The sequence below is a fragment of the Alternaria atra genome, assembly GCF_907166805.1.
Source record: "Alternaria atra isolate CS162 genome assembly, contig: 21, whole genome shotgun sequence".
NCBI classification, from domain to species: Eukaryota; Fungi; Ascomycota; class Dothideomycetes; order Pleosporales; family Pleosporaceae; genus Alternaria; species Alternaria atra.
In genome coordinates, this window is record NW_025091319.1 from 5,130,313 (window position 1) to 5,155,260 (window position 24,948).

Below are 24,948 nucleotides of genomic sequence, written 5' to 3' on the forward strand. Positions count from 1 at the left end.
ACGGAGATAGGCGGGCGGGTGGCAAGATGGTGTTGTGTTACTGTGAGCGACGTTATGTTTGTGTGTAATTTGAGATAGAGTCTCGAGGCGGTGAGGCATGAATTGTTGGCGATGTGTACACTGCACGCTCGTCTGAGTTTGTGAGGAGTCAGAAGATAGAATGAGATGACAGGTAGATTTATTCATGCTTTGTAGACGTATCCCCTGGCACGCCGACGAAAAGTCTCTCACTTCCTGATGCTCCAGACATCACCACCCATGCCGACGACCTTGCCATCTACTTCTAAGTCGCCTAACAGCTTTTTCACTTCCTCGGGTCCGAATGGGAATCCGCCTTGAACCATCATTCGCATCATCATGGCAATGCGACCCACATTCATGTTACCCTGGTTCGTCAGCATACCCAGTATGAAAGCCGTGTAGACATCCTTCTTCTCTTCCAGCATTTCGCTTTGGGATTTGACAGTGTTATTCGTGGCGTTGGCTTGAATGGTAGCTAATTCCTCTGCTGCAGCCGCTGCGTGGGCGTCGTGAGCACCGGTTTTAGATGTGGGTTTGGGGAGGGACTCAATAATGGAGTAGGTGGATGGGGCGTGGAAGCGGAGGACGGATTTGCCAACCCAGAAGGAGAGCGCCTGGTGGACAAGGCTTTCGTCCATTTCGAGCATTTCTTCTAGTTGGGATACGCTGCGTGTTATACCTTCGCCGCCTTTGTCTGCATGTTTTGCTTCCTCGTCGGGTTGAGGTTGGAAGGCGTAAATTACACTAACTTGCCAGGGTGTGAGATGGTCAAAGTCCTCAGTGCGGTCATCGAATGTGAGGGTTATGGAGCCATCTCCTAGGGCATTCATCCACCGCAGCTTGCGCATACCCTTGATACGCTCGAAACGTGACTCGTATTCCTTCTGTAGTGCATCAATTTGTGCAGGTACACGGAACGTGTCGTCGCGAAGTTGGGGCCAGAAAAATGATGATAGAATCTGTGCATTGAGCGTAGGACCAGTGGGTGTTGTGGCGCTGGGGGCAGAAGGAGTGACATTCCGAGTCGATCGTGTGGGTCTGCGAGGTTGGGGTGTCCGCGGATTTCGGCCGTCTGGTGTTTGAGGCTCTCTGCTACGGTGATCTGGTGTGACAAGCGACGTTGCAGTTGGTAGGTTTATTGTTGTGCGAATAGTACCGTTGATACGCTTCGATTCCAGAACGTCTCGCAGCATGACTTCGCAAGCTTGTAGCTTATCGTCACCCAAACGCACTTTGATGAGCTCCAACAGTCGGATCTCCTTCTCATACTCGGGGTCTTGGCATCTGAGCAAATGGTCTCCGTAAATGTTCTTCAGCTCGTTGATAAAGTCCTCTCGCTCCCAAAGTGTTAACAAGAACCATATCACATCCTCAACCTTCGACTTCTTGTAGTCTGGTGATGCGTCTTGCGGTAGCGGCTGCCAGTTCATATCATTCCAGTTGAGCTCCTCATCAGTATCCTGTCCATAGTTTGCGAATGGCTTTCCCATCTCACAGGCAATTTCGTACGAGAGCTCGCTGTTCGATGAGAATTTACTCCCCGTCTCGTCGCTCAGATCAGTCAGCAGACTTGATATGATGATACGCGCTGTGTCTTCTCGCTCCTTCAGGTACCGCCTGATCGGTCTAGCTACACGCTCGAGCAGTACGCCTTTAGGTTCTAGCTCATGAAATGAGCGAATAATGGATATGTAGACGTTCAGTATGTAAGTCGTCGTGGCTCCAGGATGTAACAGCCGCCTCGATACCTGCTGGGAAAAGCTCGCAGTAAGATACTGCTTCGCGTTTGAAGTCCGTAGATACTCTTTGATGTCCAGAATGGCACCTAGACTCTTGTCCCAGTTGATGACAAAATCGAACAAGTTATCGACTCTTGCTCGCCCCAGCCTACCCAGCGCCATCTCTTGCCATGAACCCAGTTCGGTAGGTAGAATACTACTCTGCTCGCACCGCAGACATTCCAGTACCAGCTCGACAAGCGGACAGAAGCCATCACGAATCCACAATCTTAACTGTGGCACAATTGACTTGTTCGAATACCAATCTACCTTCAAGTAGTGGCTTGTAATGAAGGAGTCGAGCAGCTTGTTCATCGCATGCGCGAAAGCCTTCTGTGCGCTATCGCCACCGAGCCCGACGCGCTCCAGGCTTTGTAGCAGCATGGTCATTCGCTTCCTAAACTCTTGTGTCTTTTCAGGTGTAGTACTCGGCTGCATGCCATCGTTTCGGGTGTATATGCGAAATAATCGACATCCTGCATCGTATAGAACATAGCTCAACGTCTTCCCGTACCGTCGTAGCGGCAGACAATGCGCAAAGACAGCCTGTAAATCTCGACGGAACTTCCAATCCGCTGCACTTGTGGTATCTGAGTCGGCGATCTGTGTAGGCCTACTCGGTCGAAGGGTCGTGTTACCGGCGTTCTGCTGTATGAGAGGGAGCAGATGTTCGGTGAAGGGTTGGAGATACACGTTCTGCACCTGCTCGAGAATGCGCTGTGTTTCATCGAGGATATCCCAGGCCCGTTGGAACTCAATCTCATCCCGCCACAAATTCTCTAGCCCTGGCCGGACATGATTCGCAAAGTGTAGTCTGCATTCGTTCGTATACCACTCAACTAGAGTCTCCTCCTTCCCGTCGTCGCTTTTGCCTTCTCCATTCAATAAGAAGCTCAGAGCTTCTTCAATCTCTCTGTTCTTTTGTATTCTGGGAGCAAAATTGACATCCTTTGGTAAACTCAGAAATCGTGTCGCGCAACTCCATGCTATGTTGCGCTTGACTGCTCTGTGTTGGCCCTGCCCATGTGCTTGCGCTGGTGTTCGGCTCTCAGCGTTTCTTAGAGCATATGGACTCCCGAACGAGGTGCCTGGCGCTGTGTGTCCCAGATCCGGTGTCGCAACCGGCGTCGGCGTGCTGTGAGAGAAGGAGAGGACTGGAAAGACGGACGCGAAGACCAGGGTCGAATGGTCCATGGCGGACGGAGGTGCTGCGGAGCCCCACTATGTGACTGTTTATGTTCGGGGTCGTGATGATCTGGGAGACTTCATAGGCGTGTGAGCGATGGGAGTTCGGACATCAAATACGCCAACACCGCAAGTCTTCTCATTGTTGGGCTTTGGGGCTGTTGTGCTGTTTGTTCGCGCATGTCACAGTCGCGATCACCTCCAATCAAGCTCGGGCCACTTACAACGCGTATTCACGTGGGGTGATCGTCACCTCAAGAATATTCTTGCGTACATGGAAGGTGCGCATTATAAAGACATTGTCACTTTGGCTGCTACCATTAAAGCTTCTCTTAAATGGCACTAAGTTTCTGATGTCTAATACTACATTGTGTTGAAACACATCCATCGACAAGCCATAGTACAGCCTCGTGCACAAAAAATCCCAGGTCCCGAGACCGCATACCTGATGAAAAACTATCAAGGATATCTACCATATACGCCATCCTACTCCGTTCCCTTCCAAGCTCCATTCCATGCATACAGAAAATGCTGCAGTGACACTATATAACACCATACCTGTCGTATCATTCCCATCATCTTAAGGCCTCAGTACGCCATGTCGCCTTCTGAATGCCTCGACTCGTTCTTCGTAAAAAAGTATCTCTCGAACACGTAGCTTAGGACCTCTCTGCGAATCTTGCACAAATGATTCGTCGTCGCTTTCTACATCCACTTCGTCGCTCGCTTCGCTCTCTGTATCGTCACCACCAGGTGGCATAGCGCCTTCGTCCATGTCATCGTCATCTTCATCTTCTGTGGCTTCGCTTTCGTCGTCAGATAGCATAGGATCATGTGTTGCGTAGGCAGAGCCGCTGCCATCAGCGTGCATGCCATCATGTCGTAGGTCGTAGTTCGATGGCCGGTTCTCCAGAATCTCGAAGCACTTAGTAGATAGACCCATGTAGCAGAGCTCGATCTCCGGTCGCAAGTGCACGATATCGAGAATTTGGTAGGCGAGCTCGCGTGGATCAATGTTGCTGCCATGTGCGTGGTCCGCGATGAAAGGAATGTAAAGAGAGCGAATGTGAGGGATATACGGAAGACGTTGGAGAAAGTGGTGCTACAAACGTTAGTCAAACAAGGCCAACTTGTAATAATGTGCAACATACCCAATCCTTGTAGTCGATAGACACTGCGAGCTCTCGTAGACTGTTCATACGACCGCTTGTTATGTATGTCAGAATCTCGCGGTTCAGCATCCATCGTCTCCACCTTGAGCTAGTAGTCGTATGTCCGTCTGGTCCTTTCTCACCACTGTCAATCATCAACTTCTTCAGACTACCTCGGTGTCTCTTCAATGGCCCTTTGTAGATCGCATCTACTGTCACCGTAGACGAGTACGAACGACCTTCCTGGAGGAAGAGCACTTCGAGACTATTAGGCGCCAGTGTCTCTTTAAGGAAGGTGATCAGCGAAGGAGACACGGTGTTAGTGTGAATCCGCTTGAGGTTGAGTTGGTACTCTGTTCGAAGAGTGTAAGACGCCTTGTACGCTTTGGATGAAGACGGTGAGCCGGGGTAAGGGGGACGAGGGGTATATGTCCTCCGTAATATTTTCCACAGTTGTTCGTGGTTGCTGCAGTGAAGAAGGGTCAATGTTGATAAAATCGACCAATCGAAGGCTCTGCGAAGAACAGGGACGGATAGCGGAACGCGTTCGAGTTCCAAGACTTCTAGCTTCAGTTTGCCAGTCAGTAGGGGCTCATCTTTTGATTTGGTGGCCTCGCCACGAAACGGAGACGCTGCATGCGTCTTCATAGCCGATTTCGCCGTGCTGGAAGTTTGTGTAGTATGTTCGGCACTGATCGGCTGGTTATCGCTGAACAGACTGGCACCCTCCGTTATGGAGTTGTCCTCCATCGGGTTACCAAAATGGTCTACATCCTGTTCCGGGTCGCGTTCTTGTAACGAGAGCGAGGCTATGGATGGCAGGGGCAGGGATGCGGCTGACTTGGCTGGCGTTGCTTCCACTGATCGCTCTGTGACCCCAGTAGCGCCGGGCTTCTGGGACGGAGACTCTTCTGAGTGACGCATGTTATGTATGCGACCAACGAGAATGCCCAGAACACCTCCTAGCCTCTTCTCTCCTATTGAGGATGCTGCCGTCGTTGCAACGTTGTAGTCTACTTGCTGCAGACCCTCACCTTCCCAAACGGTCACCCAGTCCCTTTGCTGTGCGTGAGCAGCTATGCCAATCCTTAGTTCGCGTAGCTTCTTCTGAGACCTTGCGATCAGGATGCTCATCTCATCGAGGTATGGCAGTTCGTCGATATCCAAGACACTTAAGCTCTTCAGCGCAGGTATGGCAGAAAAGGTAGGATGTTCGACTCGATCTAGCGCAGACATGCTACTCGGTGCGTACGGAGGTACCACAACAACGGGGGCTTGCACGGTGCCAAGCCCGCTTGGATGCGTGGTGTTCGGAGGCGGAGGTAAATTCTGGTTGTTAAGTATCATAGGTGGTGCGGGCGGAGGGATTGGCGCGTCGATTGTGTTATCATGCCAGCGTATCCAGAGCCGGTCTAGACGGCATTCCTCCCCATCACTGCGGTGCGCGAGGCTTGACAAGGCGAGCCAGACATCGCGAAGCACACCCGTAGGCATGTCCCATACGAACGTCTCGAGGTTGACCATACGCGCAATGGCGAGCGCTACCAAGGTTCCCAACATTTTTCCGCCTTCCTTTGTGATCATGTACTCCTGAACCCATGCTTGCGGTCCATTGCCAAGGGAGAACTTCTTTGTAAACTGTCCGTAGTAGTTGCCAAACCGCCGCTGCGGAACAGGGTATGGGTTTGCGGCGGTCCTCAGTATGGAATGTGGCGTCTGCCCCTGTAGTCGTAGTCGGTTCTGGTGAGGAAAGCAGTCATCACCCATGACCAGTGTTGCCAGCCCATATGTGAGAGCGTCCACGCCGGCGCGAGGCTCGTTGTGGGTGCTCTCGTCGGGCCATACGATGTCGAAACGCGAGTATATGCATGGAATGGTGAGTCGATGGAGGGCCGAGTGGCAGAGGCAGAGCGATGTGAGGTCGTTCGTGTGTGGAAGCTGTTGAGTTGCTGGTCAGCATCTACCGTGCCGCATGGCAGGGCGCTGCGCGTAAGCCGCCCCTACTCACCTGGTGTATAATCTCTTTCAAGATATCCATAGGCAGGTCCAGCAACTTCAGCGGCCCCTTTGTAGCCTTTTCCTTCCCTTTTGGTTCTACGCCCTGCTCAGCCGATCCCGTCGCATTCACCATACTCGGCGCTGGGGCACTCGTCCAGACTCCCTCAGCGTGAGCTTGCATCTCGGCGGTATGCGCATCGTCCAGCGAGGGCGAAAAGGAGCGGGCAAGGTCTCTCTCGGAAGGTAGCGGCGACGCAGTTCGTGGAGTGTCGGGTGTTGAGGGTGGGGAGTCGGCCATGATGTTGCGTGGGACCGACACTTCGTGGGGGCATATAGGCTCCCGGAGGAAGGTTGGAAGCCAAGTGCGGGAACAGCACGATAATACGGTTCTTACATGTGCCCAAGGTTTGCCAGCGAGCCGTCGAGTGCAAGTGTTGTATCAGACCTCTCAATCGACGTGGTTGGCCAAGAGACCCTGGATCCTGGTGCACATCCGCCTTACCTTTTGCATACCCACTCCGTTCCCTGTACAACCGCCCCGGCCGCTTACGCCGCAACTACGCTTTGCGCGGCAAATGCAACTGACACGTCCTACAGGCAGCTTCATATGAGTCAACACATCCAGGTTCTTCAGATAGCAAACTCGGACTTGTATATTTCGTGATACTGATCGTACTCGCACCCAGCCACTGCGGGTGTGTATGGAACTGTGGAGACAACCAAGTCTTGCGTCTGCACATCAGCACTAAGACCATGGTACTATACATGTATACATCTGGCCATGAAATCAATGTTCACTTTACGAGCGGGTATAACCATACACAAACTCCATGATCGGCGGTCCCACATAACAACGCCGACAAAATGCTCAACAAATCAACGCCATGTCCCAGGGGTATTTCAACTACGTTGCACGTTCAGTGCCGTTTGTCCACGCTCCGGGTCCGACATCTTGATGATCTTAACGTCTGAGGTTTGGGTGACGTTACTCATCGACTGCGGGGTAATGAAGATGAATTGTCGACCGATCGAGCGGCGAGCAGCTTGGATGATCATGTGCAAACTCCTCTCGCGGTTGACACTGTCCATGAAGACGTCACTGGGACAATCAGCTGGTGCAGAAAAAGGGAGACGTTGGAGAACTTACAATTCGTCGAGGCAGCGAATGGGCGAACCCATTGCATCCCATAATGAGAGCAGAAGACACACGGTAGAATACGATTTCTCCCCTCCAGAGAGCGTCTTGGTCTGCCTCCCGTCCCCGCTTCGCTCCATGATATCCGGTTGAACCTTACAAATTTAGCACATTGTGCGGCGTCAGGTTAGTATTCATACTTACATGAATGTCAAGAAGACCCTTATTATGGTCGATACTAAGCGTCCCTCTGAATTTGCGCTCGCTCAGCAAATAGTTGAACGTGACTCGCGCCCGAACGGAAATACCGGACCTAAATTGCTTCCACCGATTGCGTCGGTTGTTCAAGGTAGTAATGAGTTGCTGTACCACGTTAGCAAGAGTCGAAATCATACGTGCGACCATACTTACATTACGTAGGCTTCTGATGTCCTCAAACTCCTGCATTGCATCGTGGTGCTTCTGCTTCGCTTCGCTTGCCGCCCGAGTAAGGTCCAGCTGCGATCCACCGAGTTCTCTTTCCGTTTCTTTCCTTGTTTTCTCCATCCTAGCCATCGCCTCTTGAAGCTTGTCAGATGTTTTGTCAAGAGGGACAAAGACACGCTCTTCGCAGATAGTCTTCGCACCATCAATCACTTCTTCCAGCAATGCCTGTTGGTCTGCAAGCTCTGCTTGCCACTGCTTCTTGAAGTCTTCAGCTTTGGCGACTTGATCTATCGCGTCGTTCTTGAGCTTGAGCTGTTCTTCTCGTGTGCTCTGCATTTTTCGAACCGTCGAGTGCGCCTTCTCGAGGCGGAACTGAAGAGTAGCGACATGTTTTTGTGTTTCATCCATCTCCCGTTTGTTGGCGCGGTTCTCGTCATTAAACTGAAACTTTTGCATTTGCAAATCTTCGAAAACATTCTCACAGTTCTTGAGTTCTTCTTCTGCATTTGCGAGCTCTGCCTCGCGCACCTGGATAGCTGCTGCATCGGGGGTTGCTTTATCCAATTCATGTTCAAGCCGGTCCAATTCATTGGAAGCACGTTGGAGAGCAATTTGAAGTTCTTTCTTTTGGCGTTCGTGGTCTCGGATCTGAGCCTTGCATGTGTTGACCTTACCACGCCGTTCACTGGACAACTGCTCAAGAGCCTGAAGTTCTCTCTGAGCCTTAGCGAGACGTTCCTCGTCATCCCTGTTTGTTCAGTCAGCACATGTTTCGACGTATGAAGCACTATACGCACTTGATCTGAGCATCCATGTCTACCTGCATACGTAGAGGTCCGGAGTATTCCGCAATCGGACTGTTGTTGATACCTCCGTTGTTGGTGTAGTTGAAGACGCGACCTTTTCGAGTGTCGCCGTCTGCAAACGTAAAGCACATCCTAACTTTCGAAGTCGACGGCCCGCGGGCATTCATGAATTGGGCACCTTCCTTCATGTCCTCGATGAGCACAGTCTGCTCGATCGACTGATTGATGATAAACTGGTTTCGGACAAGGTCTTCGCCAATCTAGGTGCTGGTTAGTTACATGTTTTCAAACAATTTATGCATAGACTGTGCTTACTGTAAGTGCTCTCATCCATGTCATGAGCTCACTCGGAGGCTCATCCTCCCTGGTGTTGATGCGCGCCTTGTTGCCAATGTATATTGGAGCAGACCTAACATTGTTAGCTTCGTTGGTGAAACGGGAGGTAGACACGCACCAGCCAATCCTGTTCATCAGGGCCGACAGTGTATTGAAATCTTGCTTGCTAGTGACGACAAACCCGTTCAAAGCTTGACCGAACTGCTTTTCTAAGATACGACCCCATTTGGACTCCATCAACTTGACATGACGACCGAGAGGCCCCACTGGTGGTTCTCTGAATCTGCGCTCAGACTTGATCGCATTAAGTAACTCGCTCAGCTTTCTGGGATTTGGGTACGCATCGATCCAATTGCTCTGGCCTCCCCGCAGTTTTGTGATTGTCTCTCTGATGCGTCTGATGTCCGTCTGCGCATTCTCTACTTTTTTGTCGGTTTCGTTCTGCTCCTTCTGGGCTTCCTTAAGCTGCTCCTGCAGGGCTGGAAGGCCAGTATCATGGGCCTCGAATGCCGCCCTGGAATTGTCGCATTGAACTTTGGCTTCGTCACGTTCCCAGACCTTTTCGGCATGACGACCATTGTCCGCTTCAGCCTGTCGTTGTCGGTATTGCTCGATCTCTGCTTCCAGCTTTTGCACTTTCGTCTTTTTTGCTCTCAACTCACTCTGAGCATTCCGCTCATCAGGCTGTAGCTGCTGGAGTTTCGCTTTGACCTCTTGGAACTTTGCTTTAGCCTCAAGTGACAATTGCTCTGCAGGTTCCAACTCAGCTGCGATGTCGGTGATGTTTTGTTTAACGGCTTCACAGGCTTGATCAGCCCGCTCATAGCGCTCTGCTGCCTCCTCCACCTGTCCCTGTAGTGTTTGTATGACTCCATCGCACTTCGCAATTTCTTTTAAATTGTTCTCCACCTCTTGTTCCTGCTCCCGGACAGTCGCCCACGCTGCTTGTCTGGCGAGCTCCGCTTCCTTGTCTCGCATAGTCTGTAGACTTGCCGCCCGTTTAGCTTTTCTCGCCAGCACTTCCATCTCGTTTCTCAGGACGCTGAGGTCGGCTTCCTTGACTTCCGCTCTCGCATTCATCACTTCCAGGGACTGTTCAATCTGCTGATAATCTCTGTTTAGGTTCTCGAGCTGCGTACCCTGGAGGAAGAATTTGTACTTGTCCTTCGGTGTCGAGTGGTTCAGAAACTGTCTTGCCATGTCTTGTGTTAGGACGTTCATTGGGTTGTCAATCTGCATAGAGAACGCGTCCAGGATATCTTCAAGCTCAGCTTTCTTGTTTGTGACAAGTTTGTTGTTTACATTCTTGAGCTTGAACCCCGAGGTGCCAGATCTACTGAAGTGCCGTTCGACGATGATCGAGTCGCCGTACTGCGCAGGTTTGTAAGCGAGTGGCCCTTGGTTCTTGATCTTAACAGTCACAGAAGCGTGATCCTTGCCCTCCTTGATGAGGCTCTTGAGGTTCTGAGCGCGATTCGTGGCCGTAGCTTTTCCACCCAGGCAAATTTGGAGAGCTGTGAGCACTGCGCTCTTGCCACTGCCGTTGTGTCCGATGATGAAGTTGATCAGAGGTCCCAAGGTTACGGTCAGATGTTCGTGGCACATGAAGTTGATGCACTGAACTTCTTCAATGATTCCAGAGTCGGTTGCCTCATTTTGCCGGTTTGCAGTCGCCTGACGTTCTTTCTGCACCTGCTGTGTTGCCCATATCTCATGTTCGCGGGTTTGTTCGCCTTCGTCATCGGGAGATTCGCTGCCGCTTGCCGCGTTGGATCGTTCGTCGTCTGAGGACTGGTCGCTGTCTTCGGATTCAGATTGTCGGAGTCGCTTGTTCTAGGCGATGTTAGCATATGTGTTCGTGCTGGCTCTAGACAATCGACGTACGCGACTATTGCTGCCTATGCCGCTAGGATCAAGCCCATCTGTGAAAGCGCGGGGCCGCTTCGCAAACATGACTGCGGTCGCTATAGAGGCGAGCGAGAGGGTTGAGGAACGCGATCGGGCTGGAGGGGGGTTTGCTGAGTGTTTGCGAGTGAGGTAATTCGGAACGCGCTCCTTCCCCGCTGAACCGTTCAGGAACCGCGCTAGTATCAGCGCAGTGCCTGCCAATTCCACACCCCCACGGTACTATGAGTTCTCAGAAACAACTTAAAGTCGGGAACAAGTGGAGTCGGAAGGAAAATCACATAGGGGAAAACCGTAGAACAGTTTTGGGTTAGCGATTGGGCACAATTCAACACGATTCAACTCTACGACATTTGATGCTGACACGTGATACCGCGTCAACGCGTGATTACCTCGGTGCAATCTCATTCCAGCTAACTTCAGAACGTAGTGTGACATCATGGTGCTACAGTGACTTGTATTATACACATAGGAAGCTGCATATACTCTAGACCACAAGTTATCTGGGTGTATTCAAAGTGCCTATCGTTGAATAGGACGCCACCCACTACGACCATGCACTCAGCCCACATCTCCACATCACACTTCAACATTCAGACATGGCCTTGAACTTATTGCTGTCTTGTGCATTGCAATTTGTCTATAATGAATAATCACCAACGCCGCCTCAGGTGTTTCAAAAATGGGTATATCAAGTGTCAGTACTGCGACCGTTCACTACTATGCAAGATCAAAATGTTCCGCTATGCAAAAGTCAATTAATATCGCGCCATACCAGCACTGCTCAATCTACATGACAACCTGGGATATGTTAACGAGCGTTTTGTGGTAGGCGATGGAGGTGATGTAACTTACACAATCGCTGTCCTTTGGTGCTTGCCCTATGCCCATCTCATCAAACGTCTTTGGCCCCTTGCCTGGCGTCGAGGCAGCTGATGATGCTGGCTTAGGTGGCGCAGGCGTCACCGGCTTACTTGCTTGTACTGGCGTAGGTTTGGGAGGTGGTTGCTGCTGCTGCAATGTTTGCACTCTGTTAGGCTTGGGCATGTTGTCATATCCGCTGGGACGACCAGAGGAGCCCGGTCGTGAAGATGGTCGAGAGCCTTGACCGGGTGTAGTGGTTGAGGGTCTGTCCATCCGTGAAGAAGTCCTACTCTCCTGACCTGGTTGAACAGTAGACGGACGGGTGTGCTGGCGGGGCTCGAGAGGCGCGACGTAGCCGATGTCGGGCAGTGTAGGTGCTTTCTTAAGTGGCGCTCCTGTCGGCTTCTGCAACTTGTTACGTCCATCTGGCGCACTGTATCCAATGTCTGGAGGCTGCGTTGTCGACGGGCGGTTCTGCGGCTCTGGACGTTGAGCACTCGGTCCTCCAGGCTGTCTGTAACTCGCCGGTCCTCCTGGTGGTAGCGGCGCACCACGACCACCGCTGGAAGGACGCCCACCGCGTCCTGGGCCCATGTTGTCCACGCTCGTGTGAGGACGCATTGGCATCGGTCCCATATCGTAACCAGGACCGGGATTTGGTCGAGGACTGCTGCGTCCGTAGGGGTCGTTTGGAGGATACACGTTGGGGTTGATGTTGAACGCCGAGGATGCAGGTCGAGCACTCGAAGCTCTCACTTCTGGCGCAAACCCGCCGGCAATGCCGGGCCGTTGCGGGCTTAGTCGAGGAGGGCCGTTGTCCATGGGGTAGGGCGCTGCTGTCGAAGGACGATCGTAGGGTGCTGACATAGGCGAATTTGAGATCATTGGGGGCTGGTCGGACATAGGATATGGCGTTGTACTATCACCCCTAGGTGGTAGTCGACCACCAGCTGTAGTAGCTGGGGAGGTGTCGCCGTAATCAGAAGGGCTAGTGTCAGTGATAGACGGCATAGGAGCATGTGACTTCTGCAATCTCGCCGGCCGCTGGCCTCGCATGGAACCGTGCTTTGATTTGATCATGTTGATAGCGACATTTTCGTGGTCCTTCTTTGATAGTGTCCGCGACAACTTGGAGATGCTCTCTATACGTGCAGTTGCATCTTTGTTTCCGTTCTGCTCGGCCTTCTCGTACCACTCCAGCGCTTTGTCGAGATTGACTGGAGTGTTCATGCCGATCTCGTTGAAGTAGCCCATGGCGAACTCTGCTGTTGCGAGGCCGGCTGCTGCGGCACGTTGCGCGTACTGGTATGCCAATTCTTCGTTCTTGTTGAACTCTCCTTCGTGTCCACAGAGAAACCATTTGCTGATGGCCATGTCTGCCTCGGGCTCACCCTGTCTGGATGCGAGCGCGTTGTAGTGCAGCGACAGCGTAGGGTTGAACTCGCAGCCCAAGCTGCAAAGCTCGTATGCGGAGCCCAACTTCAGTTGAGCCTTTGCGAATCCAAGGTAGGCAGCTTTCTCAATGTTCTGTCTTGCGCCCTTCTCATCATAGGGCAAAAACATTTCCGGCACGTTGATCTGAGGTAGCTCTCGCGCCTGTAGCATGCCCAGTACGTAGGCACCCTGGGGAGCGTTCTCATCGGCAGTAGCCGCAGCCTGCTTGATCAAATGTACGCCCCTCGCAAAGTCCTGCGGTTGTCCATGCTGTCCGAGTAGCGTCATCATACCAAGGCGGTAGTTGGAGGCCGAGTCGCCCTGTTCCGCGCCAGCTTTGTAGTTCTGCAGGGCTTTGATGGGATCGTTCGACTGCTCAAACTGCATGCCCATGCGGTATTCTGCCCTCGCATATCCCTTTGCAGCTGCGCGAGAGTAGCACCTAAAGGCCTCTTTCTTGTCTGCGCGCATGCCGAACTTGCCAAACTCCAGCCACATACCCCGCATGAAGGTCGCTTTCGGATGACCTTGGTCCGCCAAGAAGGTGACTACGTTCATGGCATCCAGGCGCAGCTGGTGCTCGACTTGTGGTGTGGCTGGTCTCGCCCCCTGTATCTCTGAAATGCGCTGCTCGTGCAATTGCGCGGCGTCTACGTACTGCAGCGCGTCTTGTGCCCATGCCAGCTGCATCTCGGGGTCATTCGAGTTGAGCACCGGCAGGCGGGCGTTCTCCAATACGGCCTCCTTCTCATCGTCGGACGGTGGCACGTTCGGGGGCTTGTTGGGAAGCTTAGGGAAGGGCGAGAAGTTGGGCGAGTCGTGGCTCTGGGCGAACTGGTTGTAGTCGTGCGACGGCTGCTGCTGCTGCTGTACCGACTGAGGCTGCACGTTTGGTGGTTGTCGGAAGGCAGAGGAGATGCTTGCTTGCCGCGCCGGCCATTGATCGTTGTGGACAGGCAACTCGTTCTGGTAGCTTGCCTGTCGCGGCGGGAAGTTCTGCTGTGACTGATTGTAGCCCTGCATGGGTGACATTGCGCCGTTGGTACCACGAGGGCCGTTGGCTTCCAACTCCAGATGCGCGATGTTTTCTTGCATGTTCTCGGGCACTTCGGGCATTATCCTACCGCCAAACCTACGTCAGCCGCAATTTCAGGGCATGCATGTGGTGATGGGCTAGAACGAACCGCTGAGGCGCAGGCGAGATGACTTCAGGCGAAGGAGCCGGCATATAATAGTCATCGAAGCCTCCTGGCACAAAAGTAGCCCCAAGCTGGGGTTGGCCCTGGTGGTAGCTCATTATGATGTATGTTGCGATAGGGTATCAACTGCTACACGCTGTGGTGCTTGAGATGTAAGCGTCAGCCGTTGTCCAAGAGAAACAGCGTTCTATGCAAGTTGCCGCCTGGTTCCAAGGACCGTTCCGCGAAGCAGTCATCGAGGGCGCCATGCATGCCGAGTGACGCGTGGAGCAGGAAATGAGCGTACCTTAACTTGGTGGGGTATGTCCCTGAATCGCTGTCGCTAAATGCCAACTCGCCGGCAACCCTTGCGATCTGTCGGGTATCGTATACGAGAAAGCGGGCGATCCTCGTAGTCGTGTATGGTGTAACTATATCGCCGAGCGCAGAGGTATAAGTAGCGGAGGCTGCGGTAGTGAACGGTTAAGGAGCGGCGCAGGTGGGAAAAGAAGAGCTTCAGGGAGAGATTCGAAACGACGGAGCAGGTTGTTTACTACTGAAACAGACGCTGGAGTAATCGCGGCAGTCTTAGGATTCTGGGGGTGTGAAAGGTGCGTCGTTTGACGTAGAGGCCCGAGTGAGCTCCTCAGGCTTGCACACATGTGCGCTTCTAAGGTCACAGGAACAAGGAGTGGAGGGTCCCTGAAGGTAGTGACCAGCAGCTGTTGATAATTTCGCCCCTTGCCCACCTGTCGCTCCCAGCTATTATAAACGTTTCGATACGTCTCGGAAATCAGCCGCCGAGTTCACGTTACTGCGCCCTTCACCTCGAGGCTGTGCAGTGACGTTGACGTTGCTCCGAACCATCACTTTTGGTCTGTACAAACGGGTCCGCGCAGGCCTGTACTAACAAATTTCGGATCTGACGGCAGATCCGAGAAAACTGTATGCAGAAACAAGATGTAGAATGACCCACGTAAAGGCTCAGCAATGGCTTGCGCGGCTGCATACGTTCTTGCCATCTGAGCCTCACCGTCGAAGTTTCTGTCACAGCACACAGTTCGTCACTTATAATGTGCGGCGATTCTGCTAGGGTATTCGTAATTCAACTTCTTCATGATACGATGAAGACTAAATCGTGCTGACAGAGCGACAATGCAGCTACTGTCTACATATCTAGAAGAAAACCACAAGGCGGCGGACGTGGCTTACTGCGGGAAGCATCCGCGGTGATGAAGTATGCAAGCAGGAAAGATGGCGGTACATCTAGTGGACCATCACATCCGCACCAGCCTGTTGCTGCTGCGGGGCACCTCCGGGCTGTTGTTGGGCTGGCTTGTCACCACTGGCGGCGCCTGCCTCACCCTCGTCCATCTCCATGTCATCGTCTCCTCCCTCCTCGCCTTCTTCCTCCTCGTCGTCTTCTGAGTCTTCAATGTCAATCTCTTCGCTACCGGCCTCAGACTCGGCATCCTCGTCGTTGGCGGGGCCTGCAGTATCTTCGGCGCCCGCCATAGCAGCATCCTCGCCCTCGGCGGCAACGCCTTCACCCTCGACCTCGTCGTCGTCGTCTTCCTCTTCCTCGATACCGTACTGGTCTCCGTCCGCGGTGAGGTCGGCCTCTGGCTGCTCAGGCGGGAACTCAGGGGGTGCGGACTCGTCCGAGTCCCTATAAGGGTTAGTACTGCCGAGAGGGCGTAGGTGTCTGTAGTTGAACATACCACTTGATGGCGAAGCGCGTGACTCGTGGCTTCTCTGCAAGAATCTGCCTCTGCACCTTCTCAATGACTGGCTTGGTGGGCGGGTCTAGTGCCAGCGCCTCGTCTGTGTACTCGTTGTTCACGTAGTATCCAACACGCACAAACTCGCGCTCATCGTAGCTGCAACTGAGCAGAATGACTGTGACACCGATGATCTCGCTGTTGGGAATGCGTGATAGGTTGGGAGGGTCGGCCTTGAATTGGAACTTGTTGACGCCAACCGGGAGGGGACCGACGAGGACAGAGTCGAGTTCTTGATCATACTCATTGCTGCGGTGTAGTGATCAGACGTGTTCACAACCAAAAGCACGAGTGGACTTACGAGGTCGCAGAGCCAACGTAGGTCAACTTCCACTCGAGGTCTGACTTGCTGTTAGTGACTGCAACGGATATGCACATCCAGCGCACTTGCCCTTCTGTAGTTGCTCAAGACACTCGAAAGTGATCTCGAACTCATATGGCTCGTCGAAGCGCGCGGGGTTGTTCTTGACCTCGACACCGAGAAGCGAAACGACAGACATTTTGAAGCTGGAAGTAAGTGATTGAGAGCAAAGACAGGTGAGAGGATTTGATCTGGGTGATGTGATAGATTTGGGAGTCGAGAGGCGTGCGTGGTGGGGATTCTGCAAAAGGCGGCAGGAAAAGGTGTTTGTTATGGAAGCGGTGAGGACGTGCGTTAGATAGATCGCGGCGGCAACGATCAGTGGATCATTGTTCTAAAGCCTGTTGCGGGTCGCGTTCAATCGAAACGTGATCAGGCGTTACGCGTTCGCGTCGAGGCCGTGTTCTCTTTGCCCACCGCGCCTGGAAGCAAATGGAACGAGCTGGTCAAGCGCAGCATCGCTCCTTACTGGGTTCCAGGCCTATCGGTTTTTGATGCTGCGACAAATCTCGCCCCTGAATGGCCTTAATGGGTACATAGTAGCGAGACTTAGATCAGTCAACTGCATTAGCCTCACTGGATCCAGGAACATCGCAACTACGGTCAAGGATTCGCGTAGTCTTTACATGGTAGTAATGGGACAACCTCTTCCCCTTTTATTTTCTTTTCTTTTTAGTGCACAGCTTTCTGTCGAGTCCGAAGGGCCATCGTTGAGCCAGATATTATAATGGCAACCTCTCGCGTTGCGGGTATTAGACTAGAGCTATCCATCCTATGGTTTTTATAAAGTACTCGACAGACTTTGAAACCCGGCGAGTCGCTCAACAGCTTATACTTTCTTGCGTGCAGCTTCTTCTTTGTATTGAACGTACATTGAATTCGGTGAGACCTGAGCCAATGACGCCGACAATGCCTAATCAGCCATAGTCGATGCATCGCGAAAGAGCTAGGGTGGGGCTGGCGATCCTACTAAGTCGCAAGAAAGCAGCCAACACACTCACCATTCAGTACTCGTTGCAAGCATCTCAGCTTTGGAGAAGAAGAGGGGTTTAGGGCGCACGTGCTTCTAGAGATCTGACATCATCCACCACTGGGTAGTTAGGGTCGTACACACCTGCATCATCCGGCAGTCCCGATGTGTACCGTACTGAGTTCCACTGTCATCTAGTTGTCAAAAAGGTGGAGGACGGGCAAGCAACTAACGTATGACATGCCCAGCTTGATCCCTTCTAGGGTCGCGCATCGCTAACCGCTGCACAGAAACACGAACCTGGGGTCTTACGTCCGTAAAGAACCGATCCTTCCACTAATACGTTGCAACATCATCTCAATCATGTCCAGCTCATCGTTGTCGAGCCAGAATGGGTCTCAACCTTCCCCATCAGTTGCAGCCGACAAGAAGACGCACCAGCCGCCACCGCGCGTTCGCCGCCGAAACCGACTTATTACTTCTTGTCTTGAGTGTAGGCGGCGGAAGCTAAAATGTGACAAAGGTCATCCGTGTGCACATTGCACCAAGAACACGCGCCAATGCGTCTTCATCGCCTCCGGGCTTGATGCGAACGCTCAGGCAAAGCTTGCTGAAGTAAAAGAGCAGATGGGCCGTTTGGAGAGAAGCCTCGAAGATGATGTTGCGCGAAAAACGGAAGCAAATGAAACAGATACTCCTAGCTTTTCTAGACTCGGCGAACTGCCTGGCCAGGAACAATCGAGTGACCAAGAAGACGACGAGGAAATTAAAGAGCTGCGACCAACGTATCTCGTTACCGAAGATGCCGCTTACTATGAGCCTGACGACGTTGTCAACGACGATTTCAACGACGATTTCAACGACGACATAATCGATCTGGGCTTCCGCATGGGCCGAATTCGCATCACAGAACGTATCGGAGGACTCGTGCGCCCAAGATTCTCGGAAGAAGTGAGTCTGCGCTTGTTGGCATGAAGACCTACACTGACACATCTCCCTGTAGCTTACGCAATCACTCAGTGAGCTGCCAGACCGCGATATTCTCCATCAGTCTACCATCGAAGAGGATTCTGCTAGTTGGTTAGCACCTACGCAAGACTATGTTGCGCCCTCTTCGAATTTCATGTTGGCATCAGGGATCAACCAAGCATCACTTGAGGCTTATCTTCCTGCACGTGCTGTTGCTGATAAACTGCTCGCTCACTACTGGGTCACTGTTCATATCATAGCTCGGACTGTACATCGCCCTTCATTCGAAAGACAATATCAGAACTTCTGGATCAGAGTCAACATGGGCATGGAGCCTCGTGCATCTTTCCAAGCGGTGCTCTTCGCGGCCTTGTTGGGTTCAGTTGTCTCCATGAACGACGATATGGTGCGCGCTGAGTTTGGAGTCGAAAGGCAAACGATGGTAAACAGCTTCCGTGAAGGGGCCGAAACAGCATTGGCGCGAGCCAACTTCCTTCGCACTACGAAACTGGAGACGCTCCAAGCTTTCGTGATGTACCTTGTGAGTCTGCCGTCTGATGGAGAGTACACAGCATTGTACCCTCGTCTTTGCCACTGAATCCTATCAGAATGATGCTTACACTTTTTTGTAGATCCCTATATGTCGCAATGAAGTGTCTCGCGCACACTCCGCACTCACTGGATCCCTTATTCGCTTAGCCGAGTGTATGGGTTTGCACCGGGACCCAACAGCCTACAGTTCCTCACCAGTTGAGATCCAAGTACGGCGCCTCATATGGTACCAAATATGTTTCTTGGATATGCGCACTTGCGAAGCTGTTGGTCCTCGTCCACAAATCCGGCTCGACGATTATGACACTCGCTTCCCACGGAATATCGACGACGTCGATCTCGATCGCGCTGAGCGTGGCGACACCGAGGTAGATGTTAGTAAAGACCGCAATCACTTTACCGACATGACTATCAGCCGCATGCGATTCGAAGCTTATGAAATGCATCGTTTGCTTTGGAGTGAGCGCCCAAAACTGGATCGCAAACTCGGTAACGGAAAAAGCAAAGTCACAATTACCTCTTTGCTGTCGCGTGTCCAGTCGTTCCAGGCCGCTATGGAAAAGAAGTACCTTCCCATGCTCAACAAGTCGGAACCAATACATGTTTTGGCGTCTGAACTGTATGGCATCGTTTCGAATCGCCTTTACGTTTCCATACTACAGAAGTACATCACCTCAGCCCGTAGTCGCATGCCGGAGCGCTTACGACTATTGGCAATGAGCGCGGCAACCATGATTCTGGAGCACGGTATGACAATTGAGCAGCATCCAATCCTATCCTCTTGGTCATGGATTGTCGGAGCTCTCCACCAACATCACTGCGCGCTCCTCCTCGTGAATGAGATTTACATAGCAAACCCAGAGCCAGCCATGGAACAGCGTATGTGGAGATGCCTGGACTACTCATTCAACCTGCCCGCTGGACTTTCCAACGTCGAGAAAATAAGGATGGTTCTAGAAGAACTTATTGGCAAAACGAAGAAGTACTCAGACGTGAAACGAGTACGAGTTCCTGCCAACATGCCGCGAGCATGTGTAGCGCCAAGACAACGAGTACAGAGAGAGGAAAGAGAGCGCAGTGGAAGCACGCAATCGAACATGAGTACTTCTGGTCCCCTTTCGCATCTACTGAGCGGTAATGCAGATATGCAAAACCTCACGCCGCCGCCGCCACTATCGCAATCGCAATCGCAAAGCCCACAGGCTGGAAACCCAGTAGCAACCGGGATCAATACTTTCCCTGGTGCCATACCGACTGTAGACTGGGGTACTTTCGATATGCCATCGCCCATGCCAGTGTCGTCTTACAGTGGTATTTCACCCACAAATTACACAAGCACTTTGCTGCCGGACGCCGCACAGCAAGTTGGAGACGACACCGACAGCCCCCAGTCAGTCATGTACGGAGGAAGTGGGATGATGGCGGGATCAACAAATGGTAACATCATGGATGCCGTTAATGATATTGACTGGGTAAGTGACATATTCTCCTCTGGTTCTACCAATGCTGATAATGGAACAGAACGATGTCGAGAAGATGTTTGGTAGTGCTGAGATGGGGGCGGGAAATATGCTCATTCCGCCTTTTGCGTTCCCGTCGCTCACTGCTTCGGATCTGCAGTGGCCGGCGCAGGATCGGATGCAGTGAGGATGGGTGTTGGGCCTCCGCTAATATAAGCTCTACCACCCACCATTTCTTCCACATACGACCATAGGACAATGAAAATTAGTTCTCCCTCGCCATCCGTCAAAACTCGCGGTCCTCGGTTACCCGTTTCAGGAATCGCGACTCTGTCGCCGCAGCCCCTACCACTAAAGCCACAAGGGACTATTAACGGTCATTCAGCATCCTGTATTCGTCTAATAGTGCTCGCTACAATAGCAGCGCACTCAATTAAGGATGGGTTGCCGGCAGGATGGGGCTTACAACCTTCCTGTCCTCTTCAGATTGTTTCCGCTGCAGTCCTGCTCCCTCTACGGTCCTAACTTCTCTGCGTACTTACTATGGCGCCTAAGAAAAAGAGTAAAGGTCTTGTGCCCTTGCACCCTCTCGTTTAGCTTGGGAAAGAACCAACTCCGCTCACGGAGGAAGACGGGAAAGCTACGTTGATTTCTTTAGTTTACAAGTCACACAGGTACACTATAGATCTCTAGATAGAGTATGTTAAGGGCTAGCATTTAGTGCAAATCAAGCGAACACAGCTTTCACAGGAAGTCAAAGACGCATTCGCGGATGCCGTACAGAAGGCCGATGTGCCCACTGGTTTGAGGCGAAATTCTCAGAGCATGCCTATGATCGTTATGAGTATTTACTCATGAACAGTGAAACCGAGCACCCCAGCATACCGCTAGCTTGTAAATATGGCAGGTTTAGTATCGCTGACAGTGGGTTGGATAGCATACTGGGAGAGGTTTACATCAAGTCCTTGGTGATTGAGATGCCGCGTACTGAAACCAGCGATCGCGGGTTAGCTAGAAAACTAGGTGGGCGCTTAGGCCGACAAAAGTGGGTCGCACAGCACTAAGGGACACCATTCTTTAGTTACTACGAACAACCTCTAACTACTGAGACAACTTCTTTCCTATAGATTCCTGTTTCCCAACTCTCCACTCATGCTTTTCAATCGTCTTGCTTATTACATATCCCCAATGTCACGTATAGGCATCAGAATGGCATCCACCATCGTAGGCAAATCTGGTCGTGTATACATTCAGCTTGAGGTGCTCCAGGAGCGCAAAGATCCTAGATTGAACATCTTTAAAGCCGAGTACGTTATACAAATCTCACACTTGGAGTTCCGCTCAACAAAAGTCGTTTTAGATCTCATGACCAGTCTTTCGTCTTCAAGCGTGTGTCCAAACCATTCTATGACCTGTCCTTACGCCTTGCAGCCGATTTTCCCGAGTCTTGTCGGCTTCGCATGCATGTTGATTCCGAAGAGGACGAAAACGTCTTAATCTATCTGTACTACCAACATACCCTGCTTGGGCTACTTCAGGAGGATTCAAAAATCTCTGATGCAGCACGAAAGAAGATCTTGCGGCAGACAGGAGAAGCCATACGAGAACTACATAGCAAGGACTGGATCCATATAGGTACGACCACCAGTCCAAGTTTGATCTTCCATCACGAAATTCTAACTCACAATCGATCTTGGTAGATATCAAGCCTGATAATATACTGGTCAACTGGACTTGCGACGAACAGGGTGCTAAAAACAATCACTAACGTCGCTTTAGGTGACTTCGATATCGCTTTTAAGTTTGAAACGGAGCGCTGCATCAGACTACTGATGCAGTAGGGAACGCCATGTGGCGCAGTCCAGAAGGACAGACCGGGAGAGACTTGTCTAAGGCATCGGATGTTTACTCATTCGGACTGGTTGTAAGATATTCCATGCCATTTCATGGGAATCATCGAAGAAATCCACGCTAAGCGTTCGCGCAGTGCATATATACCCTCGGGGCTGGGGAAGTGCTACTCATCAAAGATTACCAGGACCTCGTCAAGCTTGGCATAAGCCCGGAGCAAGAAATATTAACGCGACACTTCTCTTATCTTGGGTCAGCGACCGAGGGCCTTCTCAGCCAGATCGCTAGCGAAAAATGGAAAAAAGCTCTCAGGTTAGCATCTCAAATGGCTGAGTTGGCGGTGCAAGACCAACCAGAAATGAGCTTCGAGGTGTGAGGACAAGAACTGGGTTCTGAGGCACAGAAGATGATATCTGGAATGACGACACCTGACCCGACGGCTAGGTCAACGATAAACCAGGTTATGACGCATCCGTGGTGGCAGGAGGCTGTTTGACGGATAGCTGAGGTGGCGAGGAGGCTTTATACGTGTGTCATTTGAGAACGGATATGATCGTCGAGTTAGTCGTACACATGCCCTGCAATCAGGTATCCATGAAGCGTGCGACGTCAAAACAAAGCTTTGTATCAGATGGCTTTGTATCAGGCTTTACAGCAGGCAGATGTCGAAAAGCATCAGGCACAGATGATACACCAGATCGTGCTCGACCAGGCTTTCAGAAACGATCGGTGGGAAGTTGCGCAGCAGATACGCGTACCAACTAGATAGAGATGCGCATAACTCTAACTACTCGTAGGGATACTCAACCTGTGACGTTCGCCTAGTAGATGAACCTATCACAGCATTGAACTACGAAGAAAGTTACACTGCAGGGCGCAGAGTTATCGTACCAAATCATCCCACTCGACCATCTTCATTATTAGGACAATGATAATGGGAGTGGGTTTGGGTATACGACCATCAAATTCGTGGATCTCCAGAGGGAAAATGCCAATCCACGAAGATGGGGTGAAAAGTCACAGAGGAATATATACTTTACCACCAACCGTTTCTCCCACATACGACCATAGGACACTGAAAATTAGTTCACCCTCGCCATCCGTCAAAACTCACGGTGCCGTGTTGAGGTCAATTAACTGAGGTTCGTCTTCGGTTACCCGTTTCAGGAATCGCGACTCCGTCCGCAGCCCCCACCACCATAGCCCCGAATGACCATTAACAGTCATTCACCATTCCTGTATGCGTCTAACAGTACTCGCTGCAATAGCAGCGCACTGGTTTAAGGATGAGTTGCCGCCAGGATCGGGCTCACAATCTTCCTGTCCTCACATTGTCTCCGCTGCAGTGCTACTCCCCTCTACGGTCCTAACTTCTCCGTGTGCTTACTATGGCGCCTAAGAAAAAGAGTGAAGATCTTGCGCACTTGCACTCTCTTGTTCAGCTCGAGGAAGAGCCGACTCCGCTCACGCAGGAAGACGTGAAAGCTATGTTGATTCCTTCAAGCTACAAGTCACACAAGTACACTATGGATCTCTGGATAGAGTAAGTCAAGGGCTGGCATTAGGTGCAAATCTTTTGCTAACAAGCTAGATTCTTCGAACGCTTCTATCCTAACGAACCCGTAAACCCTAAGTTTGGAGAAGCACCCGCTGTGTACCGTATTAAGATGCACCTGTTCTGGCTTGCTGCAACAAGAACTGGCCAGCTGGACGAGAACATCACAGACACTACTCTTCGAAACCGCCTGTCTTCACTCAAACGAGCCATCAAGTTATACACTGGTTACCAATATAACTCCGCGCAGAACAAGGAGCTAGAGAACTACATCACGAAAGAGCTCGTACATAAAGAGAAGATTGGAACTGGGGCTTATATCAAGCCAGTAGCTCCTTTGCTTGTTGCTGAGGATTTGATCCAATTTATGTGGGTGTGCGACGAATATCAATTTGCGCATCCACGTGCACGTCTGCAGTTGGCTTTCTCCATCGTCCTCATGACATATTTGGGCAGTCGCCCAGGAGAAATCATCGAATCAGCGGCCTGGAAACACAGTAATGAGGGGCTTCTGTATGGTGACATCACTCTCGTACGTTTCCAAAATGAAGAATACGTAGGATTTCTTCTTCATGTCAAGTTGCGCAACCGAAAAGGACACCGCAACAACAAAAAGCACTCGTAAGCGAGGATCCCCTAAGCGCAAAAATCTCAACTCTAAGAAAAAATAGACCTGTGATGCTTCTCTACGAAGAACCTACGCGAGCTCTATGTCCAGTCACACATTTTTTGGCGTTAGCACTAGCAGACGGAGTGTTCGCGGACCGTCAGTCTTTCCAAGACGTTGCAGCACAGGAACTGCCACCTGGTAGTAAGCTGTACAAATATCGCTACAAGCCGGAGGCGACGAAAAGACCCATCCTTCGAAGTATCTGCAACAACGGCGTAGTCTCCGAAAACGATATCCTCACATACAATTGCTTCAACAACATGATCAAGGGTCTTGGACAACGAGCTGGATACGAAGACAGGCTGAGTGCATATTGCTTCCGCAGGGCTTATGCTGTAGCAGTAGAGAGTATGTATCACACGATGATATGATGCTTGCTTTCAACTGACCATCTAAAAGAGACGGCAACTCCAGCTCAGAGGAGGTTACTTATGGGTCATTCCAACGATGATACGGTCTTGTATTACATTTCCGGCATCGTTGGAGTTGACAGCCAGTCCATGATCCACGGGCGAGAGCAAAAGACCAAACTCATTGACGAAAACACTTCTATGATGTCGAA

The 24,948-nt window shown here is 51.6% G+C and overlaps 6 protein-coding genes across 6 annotated transcripts; 1 reads left to right on the plus strand and 5 right to left on the minus strand.

The window, feature by feature from the left end:
- Positions 1-227: 227 nt before the first annotated feature.
- Positions 228-2,993, minus strand: ALTATR162_LOCUS2166 (uncharacterized protein; the record flags this gene model as incomplete). The annotated part of the gene is made up of 1 exon (XM_043309768.1): positions 228-2,993. The coding sequence occupies one exon, from the start codon at positions 2,991-2,993 to the stop codon at positions 228-230; it is 2,766 nt and encodes a 921-aa protein (XP_043165703.1).
- Positions 2,994-3,564: 571 nt separating this feature from the next.
- On the minus strand, positions 3,565-6,431 carry ALTATR162_LOCUS2167 (uncharacterized protein; the record flags this gene model as incomplete). The annotated part of the gene is made up of 3 exons (XM_043309769.1): positions 3,565-4,086; positions 4,136-6,073; positions 6,144-6,431. The coding sequence occupies 3 exons, from the start codon at positions 6,429-6,431 to the stop codon at positions 3,565-3,567; spliced, it is 2,748 nt and encodes a 915-aa protein (XP_043165704.1).
- Positions 6,432-7,033: 602 nt separating this feature from the next.
- ALTATR162_LOCUS2168 (uncharacterized protein) lies at positions 7,034-10,789 on the minus strand (the record flags this gene model as incomplete). The annotated part of the gene is made up of 8 exons (XM_043309770.1): positions 7,034-7,232; positions 7,281-7,423; positions 7,473-7,631; positions 7,680-8,442; positions 8,492-8,760; positions 8,816-8,909; positions 8,955-10,669; positions 10,721-10,789. The coding sequence occupies 8 exons, from the start codon at positions 10,787-10,789 to the stop codon at positions 7,034-7,036; spliced, it is 3,411 nt and encodes a 1,136-aa protein (XP_043165705.1).
- Positions 10,790-11,530: 741 nt separating this feature from the next.
- On the minus strand, positions 11,531-14,336 carry ALTATR162_LOCUS2169 (uncharacterized protein; the record flags this gene model as incomplete). Its single annotated transcript, XM_043309771.1, has 3 exons — positions 11,531-11,542; positions 11,597-14,171; positions 14,224-14,336. The coding sequence occupies 3 exons, from the start codon at positions 14,334-14,336 to the stop codon at positions 11,531-11,533; spliced, it is 2,700 nt and encodes an 899-aa protein (XP_043165706.1).
- Positions 14,337-15,483: 1,147 nt separating this feature from the next.
- On the minus strand, positions 15,484-16,498 carry ALTATR162_LOCUS2170 (uncharacterized protein; the record flags this gene model as incomplete). The annotated part of the gene is made up of 4 exons (XM_043309772.1): positions 15,484-15,886; positions 15,939-16,247; positions 16,300-16,339; positions 16,375-16,498. 4 exons carry the CDS (start codon positions 16,496-16,498, stop codon positions 15,484-15,486), a joined length of 876 nt encoding a protein of 291 aa, XP_043165707.1.
- Positions 16,499-17,692: 1,194 nt separating this feature from the next.
- On the plus strand, positions 17,693-20,497 carry ALTATR162_LOCUS2171 (uncharacterized protein; the record flags this gene model as incomplete). The annotated part of the gene is made up of 4 exons (XM_043309773.1): positions 17,693-18,280; positions 18,333-18,839; positions 18,931-20,322; positions 20,372-20,497. 4 exons carry the CDS (start codon positions 17,693-17,695, stop codon positions 20,495-20,497), a joined length of 2,613 nt encoding a protein of 870 aa, XP_043165708.1.
- Positions 20,498-24,948: the final 4,451 nt, after the last annotated feature.